This window comes from Nelumbo lutea, chromosome 8 (assembly GCF_056320005.1).
Source record: "Nelumbo lutea isolate HS-2025 chromosome 8, American lotus-T2T, whole genome shotgun sequence".
Lineage (NCBI taxonomy): Eukaryota > Viridiplantae > Streptophyta > Magnoliopsida > Proteales > Nelumbonaceae > Nelumbo > Nelumbo lutea.
In genome coordinates, this window is record NC_142691.1 from 13546775 (window position 1) to 13564915 (window position 18141).

The 18141-nt window shown below is 36.6% G+C and overlaps 1 protein-coding gene across 2 annotated transcripts; it reads right to left on the bottom strand.

Moving 5' to 3' along the window:
* Positions 1 to 5073: 5073 nt before the first annotated feature.
* Positions 5074 to 16965, bottom strand: LOC148842832 (putative histone H2A variant 3). Of its 2 annotated transcripts, none has more exons than XM_088958274.1 (3): positions 16839 to 16965; positions 14220 to 15553; positions 5074 to 5610 (listed from the first exon to the last, which is right to left on the bottom strand). In XM_088958274.1, exons 2-3 carry the CDS (start codon positions 14331 to 14333, stop codon positions 5314 to 5316), a joined length of 411 nt encoding a protein of 136 aa, XP_088814400.1. In that variant the 5' UTR covers positions 14334 to 15553; positions 16839 to 16965; the 3' UTR covers positions 5074 to 5313. The 2 variants fall into 2 exon arrangements, with proteins under 2 accessions (XP_088814400.1, XP_088814399.1); XM_088958273.1 differs by lacking the exon at positions 16839 to 16965 and adding an exon at positions 16092 to 16396 and having other exon boundaries at positions 15003 to 15553.
* Positions 16966 to 18141: the final 1176 nt, after the last annotated feature.

Below are 18141 nucleotides of genomic sequence, written 5' to 3' on the forward strand. Positions count from 1 at the left end.
GGGAAATAATGGCCTCCGGAAATAGAGTAATCCCATTAACCATATTTTTTTAGATCATTTTGTAAATAACATTGCACAAACTAATTGGTCTAAAATTATTTGTTGATTCAGGGTTCTGATTTTTGGGGATGAGAACAATAAAAGTCTTGTTGAGGATCCTATTCATTCTGCTAGAATGAAAGAAAGCTTTAACCGTGCTGCAAACTGAGAAGCCACCTTTTAGAAATTTAGTTTACAGACAGAAGTGTAAATTAAGGACCCATTTGGCAAGTCTTTCAGTGTCGTCTTCTGTCTATTTAGAAGCCTGGAAGACCAATTTTCAGTCTATTCCTATTTGGTTCACGAAAAATCTAGCCCTTGAAAGCTAGAGCACCAAAAAGATGTGAGAAACCCATTTTGGGAAGCCCCAAATGAAGCTTTTTGCGTCATTCTCACTTTATTCTCATGTGGAAAGACACTGAAAGACATGCAGTAGCCAAACTAGCTTAGGCAACTCAAATCTTCATGCAAAAGCTCAATGCGTCTTTTGACTTTCAGCTACCATAAGATCTTCCCAAAAAGACTTGCCAAACGACCACCCAATATTAGTCCCAGCTAACTGGGGTCTCTGATTCAAACTTGCATTCTTATGCTTAATAACCCAAGATTGTAAATTAAGAAATTAAGAAGAAAACGTAAAATTGATCATGGAATCATGATATATAAAAAAGATATCCCCCCCCCAATGTTTTCAAAACTGACCTTGAGGTTGAACCATTTTTTCCTCCATGTCGTAGGTCATCGGTTCGACGAGCTGGGTCAAACGGTTCAAACTGCGCCACATCATTGCATATATAATACATATATATATATATTAGCATTAAATAATGTATAAATATGTTTTAAATTTGTTATATGTATTATTTTATATTTAATTTATGTTTTTTAATTTAGTTTTTTATTTTTTTATTTATAAAAAGTATTATATATATATATATTAGCATTAAATAATGTATAAATATGTTTTAAATTTGTTATGTGTATTATTTTATATTTAATTTATGTTTTTTTAATTTAGTTTTTTATTTTTTTATTTATAAAAAGTATTAAAAATTGTAATTTGAGGCCAAAAAAGGGGTTTTTTGTGAAAATAGCAAAGCAAGGCACCTTTAGATCCTTGGGACACATAGATCTCAAAAAGCTATAAAAAAATATCACCCCAATCGGACATCAAAGTGCAAAGTTATGGCCTCCGAAAGTTTTGCATGCATTGAGTGTACAACCCACGACCCGGTGACCGGGTCGAATGGGTCAATAGTCAAACCAGTCGGGTCGAACGGTTCTTGACCAAGTTAATGGTTTTTTACTGTCTGACGGGTCTTGATTAAACCAAATTTAGAATCCTGGCCAGGTGACGATTCGAACGGTTCGACCAACTAGGTCAACATCGGATTGGAAACATTGATTCCCCCTTTGCAAATTTACACTTCATTTGACCCCATCTTCAAGGCCAAGCTTATTCAAATTTTAACAAAATCTCAACCCAAGTCCATCCAAGTTTTATAAATAAGATTGTGAAGAAAGAGTTGCATCCCCACACCAACCTCTTTGTCCCCTCATTTCTCATATATGTGAATATCTACTTTTAAACTTAATTATGAAAAATATAAGAAGTCATAATAAAAACTCTCTAGGTCTTAATTTCATATAATTAAATCCATCATTATTCTCTTTAATAATTTCATTCTTAAATCCCCTCAATAGTTTTTTTTTCATAGAAACCATGATGAGGTATACAATTAGGAATGGCAACGGGGTGGGAATCATATTCCCTGTCCCTGACCCCGATTCTGAAATTAACCCCCATCTTCATCCCCGATGGGGATAAAATTTGTCCTCCATACCCGATCCCCGACGGGTATGGATTCCCCGTAGGACCCAAATCCCATAATTTTTTTACATAATAGTATTTAAAAATAAATAAATTTACTTAAAATAAAAAAAAATAAATTATAAATAATGTTTTGATATATATATATATAATAAAAAAAATAAATTATAAATAATGTTTTGATATATATATATATAATCAGGGTCAGGGCGGGGACCTTAATCCCCGACCCCAATCATGGATTCCTATTAATCCCCATCCCCATCCCCACCCCGCCAAAACAATCCCCATCCCCGGTCGATGGGGTCAAGGAAGTCAGGTCACCGTCGGGGATGGGGAAAATTGCCATCCCTATACACATTCGCTGGGTAGCTCTTAACATCTCTTTTCCTTAGTTGCTCTTAAATTTTGACTATCTTAATAAGACAAAGGTATAAATTAGATGGATTTGATAGGGTTAAGGGCCAATCCAAGACTAACCCTAGACAACCTGAGATGTAACCAAACTAATTTCAAAATCCAAATTTGTCAATCCAAACCTAACAAAATTTCTATTCTACCCATGTATTGCATGGGCTTATGATAACTCTGTATTTTGATGCCTTAACGGACATCATTTTAGGGTTACCTAGGCCTTAGAATAGTCAAAATGTGCCATCTTCACAGTTAAATTCAATATTGTGACTTTTGAGGGTCTCTATGCAAATTTTGGGTAAAAACTGAAAAATTTACAGAGTTTTCTACATATTTTGGAAAGCTAGTGAGACTTCTAGATGAGAGAGGGGTGTATTTCTATGAAAAATTGAGCGCAGGAGGGTGCTTCCTATCTGCTAAACCCAGAATGGCACCCCTCCTATTGTATTAGCATACTCCCCTCTCCTTAGCAAACCCTAGGGCGCTTCCCCACTCATTCTTTTCACCTCTAACAAACCCTAACCGCCCCCAACTACTAAATCCTCACCTTCCATTCCTTTTAATCTCCACCCTCCATTCTAGGGCGCCCTCTCTTTAGCATTCTAACCCTAGGGCACCATCTAACTCCTAATCCCACCATTCAGACTTTAGCCACTAGATCTTAGCCATCTATTTCACTCTCTATCTCAACCATTCACTCTAGGGCACCACCCACTCCTTTTAATCTCCACCTTTCATCCCTAAGCACGTAAATCTCTGCCATCCAATCTTAGGAGCCCAAATCTCAACCATACATAACATTAAGTGCCCTCTCCTTCTCTTCTCAGCATTAGGATCACCTTAAAACAATCCTAACCCTTCATTCTCAACCATAGGGCGCCCATATTTCTACAAAAACCTAGCTACCACCCCCCTCTTTCTCTCTAATCCCAATTATGTCCACCATTCTCTATAAAAATGACCTCAGGGGCCCTAGAGAAGGGGTTGGTCAATTCACCAAGTTCACAAAGTTAAGGCTTCTTGAGAAGTTCAAGGGTTGTAGAAGGGAAAGACGCCTAGATCTTTTCAATAGGGGTTCCTACAAACAGTTCAGCCAATCTACAACTACCACCACTGAATTTGATCAACCATTCCTTTTGTTTTCTTTATTTTCTTTTAGGTGGCCAATTCACCCAATTCACAAGGCTAAGGTTTCTTGAAAACTTCAAGGGTTGTAGAAGGGAATGACACCTAGATCTTCTCAGGAGGGATTCCTGCAATCAGTCCAACTAGTCTGCAACTACCGCCATTGGATTTGATCAACCATCCCTTTTATTTTCTTTATTTTCTTTTAGGTTGGATTCTGCCCACAAGACGGAAGGTTGTTCTTGAAAAGTTCAAGGGTAGAGGAAAAGGAGAATGCCCAAACAAGGGGAGGGGTTCCTACTTGCAGTTTGCCTAGCTACTACTGCCACCTCTGGATCCAAATCCCAACCTGTTTCCCATAGTTTTAGATTTACTTTTTATGCGTTTTTTATTTTTCTTTCCTTAATTTCTAGTTTTTTATTTTATTTCTGCAATTTATTTTTATCAAACTTAATTTTTGTCTTCCTTTCTGCATATCTGAAATTCAGCCAAGTAAGACGGAAGGCCCAGCTCGAGTTCGATGGTCAAAGGATAGATCTAGATATTACTACCTCAAACCGAATTGCAATTTTTTATTTAATTTTTTTATTTATGTTATTTACTTATTTTTCTACAATTTTTACTTTAAACATTGTTAGAATTTTATTTTAATGGATTACAGTTCAGTTAATTAGGTTTTGTGTTTCTGCAATATCAAATCTTGTTATTTTGTCTGGATTGAAGTACACAACAATTTTTTCCTCACTTCCCTGTGAATACGACATCTTTCTCACCACTAATTACATTTTATAGTTATTTTGATAATCGAAAAATTTATAAATATTGAAACAGATGTTCCAAAGTGGTTAACAGTGCGCTTTCAGACACACCAGCTTACTTGCTAGTAATATTAAAAAGAGAATGCGCCCAAGCATAACATAGTTAAAATTGGATGGAATGATATTTTCTATGATATTAATAGCAAAAATTAAAGAAAGAAAAAAAAAAGGCAAAAATTAGGTTGCATTTAGACTTCTGGAGGAACTGCATAATTGCTCCAATCAGTAAAATTGGGGCAATTTATATGGTTGATCTGTAAATTAATTTCCATAAAACTTCAATAATTAACAAATTATGCATGACAAAACTTCCCCAAGACTGGGGGAATTTTTCAACTTTACTCCAGAAGTTAACCAACTCCGATCTCCTGCACAAATTCTTCCCACAGACACTACAGGCGCACATCGAGTATATCTCCCTTAATGTTCGATTCTATTAGCAGGGCAACGCCCTTTTGGTATGATTAACGTTAAGTTTCTATGACATAAGGTGCATAGTAATCTTAGATTTGACAAAGGATCTGCTGCAAACACAACGGTGTAAAACGGACTACATAACCATTCACACGTGAACACGCCAGTGTTCTGGACACATGGGACACATATGACCCATATCACATGCGGTCCCCTGTGTACGGAACAGTGAAGTGTTCACTTCATTTGTCATTGGTTACGTAGCCCATTACACACAGCTGCGGTCGCAGCACATCACGACCCCTAAGCTAAGATCTTGAATGGAGATTAAACACAAAATCATGCACCGAAACTGCATTGCTTAACCACAGCACGACTGCACATGTGAAAAAACATAGAAATCAGACGAAAAGAAAAGCATGTGGAGAAAAATTTGCAGAATGACTTGCATGGAGTTTTTTTATAAGTAATTACTTGAATGAGATGAAACAATCCTATCTGCCTCAAAGGAAAAATATAACCAATAATATAGGGAAAAAAGATGACAATACCCCAGTCAGCCTCAGCAGCAGAAAAGGAGTTCAGCCAGTCTGCAATTGTACACAGCCAAAATAAAAGCAAATACAAGCTCTTCTTGGTGATTCTCAATACCCCTTAAGCAGCATTAAGCCACTAGTCTTTGGAGGATTTGTTGATCAGGGACTTGTGGATGTGAGGAATCACACCTCCACCAGCTATAGTTCCTTTTATCAGTGTATCAAGTTCTTCATCCCCTCGGATTGCAAGCTGCAGATGCCTTGGTGTTATACGTTTAACCTTCAGATCTTTGCTAGCATTGCCTGCCAGTTCCAAGACTTCTGCAGTAAGATACTCCAAGATTGCTGCACAGTACACAGCAGCTGTTGCCCCCACTCTTCCATTAGCTGCAATCCTGGACTTTAGGAGACGATGGATACGGCCAACAGGGAACTGCAGCAAATGACACAAAATGGTCAATTAGAGAGAAACTGTGCAAATTGCAAAGCAAGCAATTTTTTTGATAAGGTGTATGCAATATGCATACATAAATACGGCCAACAGGAAACTGAGACATATAACATAAACTGATTAAAGAGAGAAATTTTCTGCAAATTGCAAAGCAACTTGTTTGATAGTGTATATAATATGCATACCAGTTTCTCATTAGAGAGAAAAAGAAACACAGCATGTATCATAAATTTTGATAATGCATTTCTTGTGAACTCTTATTTCCTGTGAAAGAAAAGTATGGCATTCCCCATAAAATGGGGACACAGGATGTAAAACATGGTGAAAAACATCAATAGAATATACAAGGAAACCACAAGAAGTACTACGAATCTACGAAAAATCCTGGAAAACAGAACTAGCATTCTCAATTTCCCATACATTTCTCTTTTCTATTTCCCAACTGCTACTTGGGCATTTTCTTACATATTTTGTCCATTTCCCATTTCCCACAGTTAAAATAGTTGGGCTTGCTTCTTGTTTATATACCTTGCATATTTTCCACAACCATTTTTCTTTTGTGCATGTGACAGGAATTGAACAAAACTTGAAGAGAGAACTTCGACTAGTGGAAACTCAAGTTGCAACTACCACCATTACCTACTTTGAGATCTACCATAAGAAGAAATATCCTAATAAGAAAGATAGTACAGGTGAACCTCAATAATCTGCCTACACTGCTTCTGTATGAATCACGTTGGATTTCATTTCACCATTTTTAGCCCAAACAAGAGGCACTCAACTCAACAAAGCCTTACCAACCATCTCAGATCAGCTATAGAATTCTGTTTTCGCATTTCACCATGATGTCTATTAAATTACGATTCTTCAAATCTTTTTTCAATAACTATATCCACATCCTTTCTGGCATAAGCAAGATATCTGATACCAAAATTGTCTCATTCAATCAAAAGTAGCAATCAGATACAGAAGAAATACTACAAAGGAAGGAAGATTATGTTAATCCCCAAGTCCAGCAATTCTTTTGGCAGGAATGGATGCCCTCAGACCATATTGGTATTCAACAAGGTAAAAGATACTCTCCAGTGCCCCAAAAAATCGCCACCATTAAGCCTGCATAGAAAATCCCAGAGCCTACAAAATGGAACTATAGGAAAGTGATTGCATGTGAGATCCCAATTGTTTATCCAAAAATAAGTAAAAAACTTGAGATCCATTTCCCAAATGTTGCAGCCCCATGACGATGATCAGGTACTTCGAGAAAAAAGAAACATTCCTGGAAATTTTCCAGATTAATAGTCATTCTGAAATTTGTAGCAGCTTATAGGTTGATAGCATCCTTACCAGACAGGTATCATACATGATATGATGCACAAGCCATATCTACCTCAATCAGGATACTCCAAAGAACCAATCAATCAATAGTAAATTATAGAATGTAATAAATTCAATCAAGATAACCAAAATAACCTATTAATTGATAGCATACATAGTGCAATGCACATCAAGGCTGTCTCAAGATGCTCAAAATAAATAATCAACTGCTCAACCAAAGAAAGAAATGTAGGGCAAACCGATCAATTCAGTAGATAAATTGGTTTTAACATTACATAGTCATTATCCATGTACTTATTACTTCTCGTTCAGGCACCACTTGCACCAATAGTATTCAAGAATATTCGCTACCATCAGTGGGAAATCAATATTTCCTATTTCACTCTGTCTTTTTCATTCACTAATCTCTTTAATCATCAAATGGTTGTGAAGGTTTGGAAAAGAAAGAGATGCTCTTTGGAGGAGAGTTGCTCTTTGCAGATATGGGGTGGTTAATTTTGATTGCGATACAAGAGAAGTAACTTCTTATGGGGTAAGGATTGTCATAGGCATTACAAGCTGAATATAAATAACATTGCTATAAGTATTTTGCAAGAAGAGGAGATTAAGTTGTATTGGGTGTCCATTTATTGGATAGAGAATTGGATGAATTGTGCAAAATGTCATCAAACGTGACATTCTTCTATTTCCCAAACTAAAAGAAGTCAAGATGATGTTTGTAAAGCTAATGCCATATAGTGGAAAGAATGTCATGAATCATCATCATCCAAGCCTTGTCCCAACTATATGGGGCCAACTATATTAATCATATTTCACCATTCTGTTCTGCTTAATGGCATATCAATTGTTAAATTACTGGTGGTTAAATCATTTATTACTACTTCTACCCATGTATTTTTTGGTCAACCCCTAGCCCTTCAAGCCCCTTCAACTTTCAGCAAATCACTTCTTACGAGTGTTGTTGAAGGTCTTCTATGCATGTGGCCAAACCATAATCATCTTAGTCTACTTTCTCTCATTTTATCACCTATTGGAGCTACACCTAGGTTCCTCCAAAGGACTACATTTCTGTACCTATCCTTTCTAGAGTTTCAACACATGCATTTCTACCACACTCATTTTTCAGACGTGTTTCTTGACTATCCAACACTCTGCTCCATACAGCAATATCTAGCCTTTATAACTGTTTTATAGAATTTTCCTTTTAATCTAAGCAGTATTCACCTATCACATAAAACTCCGGATGCACCCCTCCATATGGAGGGAAGAATGTAAAAATGGAAAATTTTCTGTAATATAAATCTTTTTACGATGCTTTGATGAGAGATCAGATGGGGAATAGGAACTTTTCAGGTAATTGGGGAAATTTAATTCCCCCTCAAGTTGAGGTTTCTTTGTGGCTTCATTCCTTGGATAGCATTCTCACAATTGATCATTGAAATCAAGGGGATTTCATATTCCAAATAGATGTGTCATGTCCAATGAGGAAGATCCATGCCATTTATCTATTCAGTGTTAAGTAACAGTGCTTGTTTGGTCCTTTTCTGCATTATTCAAGGTGTTTTTTCTTGCCCGATTCAACCTCAGGAAACCTTCACTAAATGGACAAGATTGACAGGCAGCAAGAAAGCTAAAATGTTTTAGAGTACCATTCCTTTTGCAGACTATTGGGGCATTTGGAGAGAAAGGAACAAGCGGATTTTTGAAGACAGGCTAGAAATGAAGTCAAATTGGTGGCAGATGTTGGGTCTTCAATTGTGTGAGGGCCCTTGCTTATTCTGATTTTAAAATTATGAATAGATTTGTGTGTTTGTGTCTGGCCAACCATCACAAATTGATTGGTTGCACAAGATAAGAAAAAGAAATCAAATGGTTGTTGATTAAATAAATCCAGTTAACTATCCATCAAAAGAATCCAGCTAAAACATCCAAATGTAGATGTGTGTTTGTCTCTGTCAAGATATGTTTCCTAATTGGGTCTATTAGGTGACCCAACAAATTGGCCATGTATTCAGTTAAATGGATCTATGAGCTATGGTCAACCATCACAAACAAACACATTGCACAAGATCACAAAAGAAAAGGAATCAAGCAGTAATTGATCAAATAAATCTAATTCAATAACATCCAGATGTGGATGTGACAATGTGTGGGTGGGTGGGTGGGTGGGTGGGGGGAAGGTTCCCTAACCAGGTCAGTGAGGAACCCTCCAAATCATCCATGTGGTTATTCCAATGGACCACATCATCCCCATAGTCCGCATTGTATCAGAATTTTGCGTAGGGCTGGGAATCCTTTGGAAAATCCAGGTTCCAGACAGCCCAGCAATTGAACAAAAAAAAGATAGTCCAGCAGATAAGGAACATGCCAGATTCATCTTCATTCCAGCAGACCATGTCAGTGTTACATCCCACCTTGTACTGGAGTTCCACCAACGGGTGGAAATCAGTTGAAATAGCCCAGGTTGTTCATAAACCTTATCAATAAATAACCAAATAGGCAAATAGTAAGTGATCAATTGTGCACTGGCTGACAGTCTGACACAGTGCAAAAATTGAGTGGTTGTAGGCTTGTAGCCATTTGAATCCCTCTTTGCAAGCCAGCCAATAACTACACAGGAATCTCCTTCCGCTAGTAAATTTCTGAAATTTATACCTTTAGCAAGCTTCAATCCATGAGGAAAATGGAAATGCCAACATATCTGGGACCAATAATGCAGCATAGATGTGTCCTTCATAGCTTCTAAATACACCTCCTATTCCTGGATCCCCTGGAATGCCAAGACTGCAGCCATCAAAATTCACTTTGATCTGATTGGGAGGTGGTGTCCATAACCATTTTGCTGTTCTCCTTGGAATATTTTTTTATTGAAATGCATCCTTGGAATGATGAGCTAGACATGGTTTTCCCATTCCAAATGATGTACCGAGTATTGAGGGGGTAAAGACATCCAATAACTTTACCCAATGCACCACCTTAACAGAAATGTTTTCTATGATAGCTTCCTTAGATTGCACCTTCTCCTTGAAAGTTCCAAAATTCATTTCTTCCCACACACACACACTCCAAATAATCGCAGCCTTTACACATCACCATAACCACTTATCCCTCCTCTCTCTTAGGAGGACAGGAAAACAAATGGCTGAAGACATTTTTGATATCCCTAAGAGGATTCCACCCACAGCCAAATATAAGTTGGAAAAAAAAAAAAAAAAAAAAAAAACTCCCAAATGCAAGAAGTGAAAGGACAGGAAATTAGTAGGTAGAACATGGTCTCACTACTTGCTTGACAAAGGAAACATACATCCACTGGTTTAAACGTATTTCTACCATGGAATAGCACATTAAGATTTCAGATGCAATTTGACCAGTACCATCCAATCACCTAACCACAGATTCTATAGATTGAAGCACGAGTACATCAAAGCATGAATTTGCAAAACCATGGTCAAACTAGAATTGAACAACACAAATGCATGTCAAATATGTCATGCACAGTAGGCTCACTTTGTGGGGTGTGCTTCACCTGGTTTATTGATAAGTTTTGAAGAACTACCATTGAATTTGATGTTGAATAGGTTGTACCTATAATGTTTAGAGTTCAAACAGTTTAGCCCATGTAGGGCATGAACATACATGGACCATTGTGTTAATAACATGAAGCTCTAACCAAATGGATTAATGGGTCTTTTGAAAAGCTTATGTATTTCAGAATTATATTATATGTTTCTTGTATATGAAGCTATTCAATTGACTTCTTTCTTCAAACATGGCGGTGCACTTTGTACAGGTGTGCCTTGCACCTCAGTCTCTAAGAGGCTTGGCCTTCTCACTTTTAAAACATTGATATGCAACACCTCCAAATGGAAATCACACAAGTATGAAACTACATATAAGAAACAAATCTAAAATCTAGTCTGGTTTCAACCTCTGAACCCAAAAAAAAAAAAAAAAATTCACAGGTCCTCCTGAATGGGGTTGACTCATTCCTGCCATTTCCAATCGATCGTCACAATCATGTAAAGGGCATGCTCCAACACAGGTTGTTGCAAGGCATGCTTGTGATTGATCTCCTAAAAAGATCAGCAAAAATAACCATGATGAACACTGAAACTTTCCCTAATGGCTACCTCCACTTAAGTTCTATGGTATTGACGTCATCTTCATTAGTAGATGCCCTTAAACATAGAAGATATAGAAGAAAAACCATTCATTACTGTCAGACAGACCCCCCCCCAAAAAAAAAAAAAAAGAATGGTGGATGGGAAATATCATCTTAGGCCTGCATTCTTGAAGTCTCACAAAATGACTGGTCCGAGTTCAAACCTCCACAATTGTAGAATTCAGATTGCCAGATCAACAGAAATCCTAGAATGCACCAGTGGCAAATGCAACCTTATTCCACATTAAAGACTAAATGGCATTCAAAAAACAGCTGACTATGTCATTGGCTTAAGTGATTGCTTATCCATCTTTAGGGCATCATCTAGAGTAGTTGGATTATTTGTCTATCCTTTCTATTGATCATACTTAACAATGTTTCATCAGAATTAGATCATTTTACCAATAGCAATGAAACTGCACTAGAGAGAGAAAAGTAATACAATGGAGCTACAAAGGAGATCACAGGCTATAAAAGAAACCTAAGAAAAACAAACAGGTGCCAATACAGAATAACATACAGCATTAGAATACAAACTGCAGAGCTTCAGCCAGCAGGCTACAATTCCAATAAAATATACTCCTCCTAACACCCTCTCTAGAAACAAGACAGGGATATCCATAGTCAGGTTAGCTGATGTGAAAACCTTTCAGACTGAAGGGGTCACCTATGGATGCCAAGAACCTACCTCCCTGACTGAGTGGGCTTAAGCCTCTGTATGCCTAGAATATCCAATATCTTTCTGTGTAGAAGTTTGTAGCAGAGTATTTGTAAGCAAATACATTCAAAGACTAAAATTGTTTCAGCTCCAGGACACCCCATGCAATATTAGATACTTGAAAAAATACACAATGTTTGGTACCGAATCCAACCCTGAGGTGTCAATTGTCAATGTTCAAACTTTATTAGATACCAACCGAGCAAGTGGTTCATCTCCACCACCAACTCCTTTAGTTAACATGCAGAATGGGAATCTATAATTATATACTTAAAGCATTGGGAAGATGTACGGCAGCATTTGGAGGTTGACATATGATTTGCTCTTGCCTTGACAGACATGCTCTAAATTATTGACACGTGTTTCTCCCTCCCTTCTCTCCTTTACTCTGTCTCTCTTCTCTCCCACCTCATTTTACTCTAGCATTCGAAAATTACAAGAATGTCACATATAAGACAAATGCACCTTCTTTACCTTGCCATGTAATTGCCCCTATGATATTCAAAAATTATAGGAGTGCCACATACAACTACTTACGATTATGCCATCCCTCTTCTTTTTCAATTCTCTCTCTCTCTCCTCCTATTCTCTATCTCAATTTTTATTTATTCATTTATTTATTTTACTATTATTATCTAAACATTTATTTGTTTAATAAAATTAAATAAATTATTTATTTTAATAAACTAAATCAGTAAAATAAAGGAGATGTGACATTGAGAGAAAGATTTTAATAAACATTCATTTATTTATTTATTTATTTATGTATTTATTTATTCATTTATTTATTTATTTATTTATTTTACTAAATTATTTATTTAGAAATAATTTACTAACAAATTATTCTCTCCCCTTGAGCCCATATTTAGCGTTGTCAACGGGTCAGGTCTAGTTTGGGATAGCCTATACCAGTCCCATCCCAATAAACTTTTATTTATTTATTTATTTATTTTATTCAATTTAATAAATTATTATATAAACGTTAATTTATTTAAGAAAAAATGGTGCTGAACCAATGGGTTGGGTCTGTCCTGATGGAACTAAATTGACTGAACATAATTATAACAGTTTTGGTTCCATGATTTTGTCTTGATTAATTATTGGATTGATTCTCATTCTTACCTGTCCAAAATTGATTCAAGTCTGGAATCAAATATTTTATGAAATATATTTTTTTATCTTTTTTGTAATTTTTATAATGTTTCATGTTTGAAATAGTAAATTTGATAAATAATAAACCAGATAATATTAGTTAAAATGTTTAACTTATTAACATAAAAATAAATTAGTATTATTTTAACTATTGTTTCAATATAATCAGGTCTATGATTTGATCCAAATTAAATAATTGGTTCAAGACTGGTTCTACTTAGTTGTGACTCATTGACAACCCTAAACCAGATTGGAGCCCACTATAGTTATTTATTATTTATAATAATATAGTTATAATTATTTTATTTAAAAAATATAACCTAATTTATTATTGCATCTTCAAATGGCATTTTTCTATTTTGCCCCTGCAAAGCAGGGGCTTCCCCGCTAGTAAGCATTATAAGAGAACTAATATGGTTGGAACAACCACAACTACTACTTGTCAAAAAATAAATAAAAATAAACAACACAACTACTACTAACTTCCAAATAAGTCAATGACTTAAACATTGGTACTGAATAACGGATTCAAAAAGGGCTAAACAGGCTAAAACAAATGCTATCTTGAGTTTACCTCCAGAATCCATTTGTCTATGAAACAAAATGTATTAATTATTTAATTAACAATTCGTCCAACACATCTCGCCATCTACAATACCGTGAGAGAGGCTAAAGGCCATAAACGACTTTAGATCATAAAACCCACATTGTCATTTGCTTTTTGCAGTGCGGACAACTTTCTAGTTCCATTAAGTATTTGTTTCACTTTAACGAAATATTTTACCGGTTATCAAAAAATGTAATCTTTTTAAACAAGCGAGACTCCATTAAAATATAGAGTAATTCCTATCAAGAAATGATAGAATGAAATAAAACAGAACAGTTCTAGAGGCTACAGAGTAACAAGAAAAAACAAGAGCTGAGGAAGTGCATAAAGAAGCGAGCATAAATAGAATATCAATGCCATTTTTTTTCGTGTTTCTATATTTGTTTCCCATAAATATAACTTCTAGAAGAAGTAGCCTATAAGGTTCTAACTACTGTGCACCAATGACAGGTATAAGAAACTCAAAAACCGAGGAAAGGAACCAAGAACTAGAAACCCTTGCAGAACCCAACCAAGGAGAAAAAATCCACAAAACAGTGGAATAAAACAGGTAATTGATAAGAGATCAGGTCCATCAGGAGCATCTAGATATATATCAAAGGAGATATGAAGAGAACCTGCAAGCCTGCTCTAGAAGAACGAGAGACAGGTTTCTTCTTGTCTTTGTCTTTGTTAGCGTTCATAGCTGAGGATTTCCCCGTAATCAAACCTTTCGCGCCTTTTCCCGACATCTTTCCCGCCAAAAAGATTAAAGTTTTCAACGATTTGCGAATGGAAAACAAACTGTGAAGCAGTTGCAGAGAGGGATAGAAATAGAGGGAGAGACGAAGAAAACCCGAAAAGAGATCGGGGAAGGGGAGAATTAATACGGGTAGAAATATCCAATTACAAAGATACCCTAATCTTTAATCAAATTTGCGAAAGTAGCGCCGTGCTTCTGTTACGAACTGGTGGCTGGTGCCGCCACTCCCTGCGACTTCTCTCTGACGTACAGGGAGAAAAGGAACCATCATCCACGCATAGTCATAGGAACCATGAGGCCCATGACCATGAAATTGACAGAGGGGCATTCTGGACATTGTAACAAACTTCGTAGCTTACGAGAAAATATCCCCCTATTACCCGTGTATTAAGTATTGACTAAAGAGTCCAGTTTAACTGCAATTGATGACTGATTGACTGATGACCGTATTAGGGGCTGACGGTTATTACGATGTAAGTCAATAGGTGGTCTTCCGTTAAGTGTCGTTGCTAATAATTCTACTCTTCGTGTAGCCAAAATAGGGATGGAAAATTTTTTTTTTTTGGTAGAAAAGACAGCGAAACAAACAGAAAACAAGAAGAAAACACGCAGAGCGCAAGAAACACAAAAACAACTGAGGAGGATCAGAGCTCCACACCGCAGCAACAGACATCTGAGCCACATCTTCAAGACTAAAAGGTGGGAGCATCCAGGGCGGAGGATGCCTCCAGAATTCCTGAAAACCATGCTTTCCCATGGCAGCCAGCCTATGCGCTGCCCCAATTGAGTCCCTCTTTGCCATGAAAACCTTCAAAGAAAAATCAGATAAAGCAAACAGGCTATGAAGGATCGGCCAGATAAAAGGCTCGCAATCAAAAGATCTCTTGGAAATAAAAGTCACAAGAGTAGAGGAGTCACAGATCTCAGTCCCAGCCCATAAATGAATAAATGAACAAGACACTCTCTTGAACTGCTAAGGCCTTTGCGTAGAGAGCAGACAAAACTTTTCAAGGCCCACATTTAGCAAAAAACAGGTGTTTTCTATTAACAGAGATCCAAAAACCAAAAGCACTACTACCAGCTCCAAAACTTCCATCTGTCATTGCAATACACCCCTCACATCCCATCCATCTTTGAAAAAAATGCTTGTCCAGCAAGGAAAAGTCGGTTGATTTTGGAGGGGAAGCTCTCTTCACTTCCATCCTCAACCTGCGAAAAGAAAGGAGAGAATTAAAAGGGTTTGGGGAAATAGACTCAAATACAAAACCATTTCTGGCTTTCCAAATGTTTCAAAGCACAATAGCAGAGAGTTTCAAGGCATCTTCATCCGCACTGAGCAGAATCCGTTCCTGATTAATCCACCAATAAAATAGCTAAACGAGAAAAACAGTCATGCCCGAATGGCTAAATCACAACCAAACCAAACATTCCTAGCATGATCACACAAAAACATGGCATGCATGACAGATTCAGGCCCTCTGCCGCAGATTGGGCAGAGGTCTTGAGTTCCAATCTATCTCCTCACTAGGACTTGTTTAACTACAATGCTATTATGACAACATTTCCAAAGAATGTGTTTTATTTTTTGAGGGATTTTAAGGACCCAAATTTTCTTTCATAGCTTGTTTCCATTAGAGTTTTGAGTTAAGCTTGGGGTCTTCATTTGATCCTTAGAAGCTAAATGCTGATAAGCTGATTTTACTGAGAATTTACCTTCCGATCTTTGTGAATTAAGCAAGTCAGTTACCTTGGCCTTTTCACTATCTTTTGGTTGAGGACTCATTGGTTTGAAATGATGAATCTCATTTATCCATGGGTCCTCCCATAATGACAAGTCTTCTCCATTGGCCACACTCCAACAATATCCTTCCCTTAGAACTTCTCTCCCTACCATTAAACTTCTAAAGCCCCGGGAGCATGATTTAGGAACTTTACAGCTCCAGAAATTCTTATCCCCTAAGTATCTTCCCTTTATAATTTTGCACCAAAGGCTATCCTTGTTAGTGCAAACCCTCCAGGCCAGCTTTGAGAGAAGGGCTAGGTTAAAAAGATGAGGGTATTTGAAACCCAGTCCTCCTGAAAATTTACTTTTGCAAATATTATTCCAACTCACCCAGTTAACTTTTTTCTGCGTACTATTCTCCCCCCACAGGATTTGCCTATGAATTCTTTTGATTTTTTCACATATTCCTATACGTATGAGAAAAGCTGACATTGTATAAGCTGGGACTGCCGTTAGGACTGCTTTAATCAACACCTCCTTAATTGCAGGAGAAAGAAAATTTGCCTTCCAGCTCTTTGATTTGGTATCCAATCTTTCACATATATAATTAAAGCACCTTTTTTTTTTACTTCCTTAATCCCGCAGGTAAACCTAGATAGTTGGAAGCATAAGTAACCTTTTTAACCCCCCATCACCCTGGATATCATTTTTTAGAATCTATGATGCATTTTGGGAGTAAAGAAAATTTCAGATTTAGAGAGATTCACTTACTGTCCTGAAGCTTGGCCTATTGTTGGATGATTTCCAGAATCAGGCCTCCTTGCTCAATGTTGGCTTCTGTGAACACATAGGAATCATGTGCAAAGAACAGATGTATGATGGCAAGCTAAAGAGACACATTGCATAACCCACCCAATAAAAATTTGATCAAATCCCAACCCTTGCATCACCACCTTCAGAAAGGACCATTCTACCCCTTGCTCATATCCAACTTTAGGGCCATGAAATTCTTCTTTTTTTTGGTAGTTTTCATGAAATGGATGATTTCATGGGATGGAAATTTATACCTTACCTGATGGGTACCCACCTCAAAAGGGGGATGGTTTTGTTTGTTTAAAAGAGGGATTTTGGGATTTTACAACTCATACCCACAGGGTATAATATTAGGCTAAAGACCTTTGTATTATTAGCGCATATTTGGTTATGTGTGGGAGTTTTGTGAGGGGCATTTTGATAAATGGTGCCATGTCAACATTTATCCCGCAGGTATAATATTAGGCTAAAGACCTTTGTATTATTAGCGCATATTTGGTTATGTGTGGGAGTTTTGTGAGGGGCATTTTGATAAATGGTGCCATGTCATCATCATGTCAACATTTATCCCGCAGGGTATAATATTAGGCTAAAGAGCTTTGTATTATTAGCATATATTTGGTTATGTGTGGGAGTTTTGTGAGGGGCATTTTGATAAATGGTGTCATGTCATCATCATGTCAACATTTATCCCACAGGGTATAATATTAGGCTAATGACCTTTGTATTATTAGCATATATTTGGTTGTGTGGAGTTTTGTGAGGGGCATTTTGATAAATGGCGATCATGTCATCATCATGTCAACATTTGTCCCATCATACAAATTCATATGCATCCATATTGATAAAAGTTTGTATTGATTTATGTGTGTATCAATTGTTGGGGGAAGCTTCATTTTAACACTTTTCCCAAAAGTTAAATATTTATTCATTGTTTCGCTAATGTGACATTTAATGGTGTCTGGTTGTCAATAAACAATTTATCAACCACTTTTTTTCGGTTTTGATACCAAATCAAGTATAAGCGTTTATTTAATAAACACTAATGAAACCAAATATATACTTAGGAAGCATATGAGCTTTATGTATTAGGTGTTGAATTTAATGATATTTTGAATTTTATGTGAAGAATAAATTATGGTTTGTGCTTTTAGGTGTCTTAATCAAATAATTGGAAATTATCCAGTTTCTTCATGTTATTTTACTCATTTGTTGCTTATATGTAACAAAAATAATAGGAAATTAGATGCATCTTCTAAAC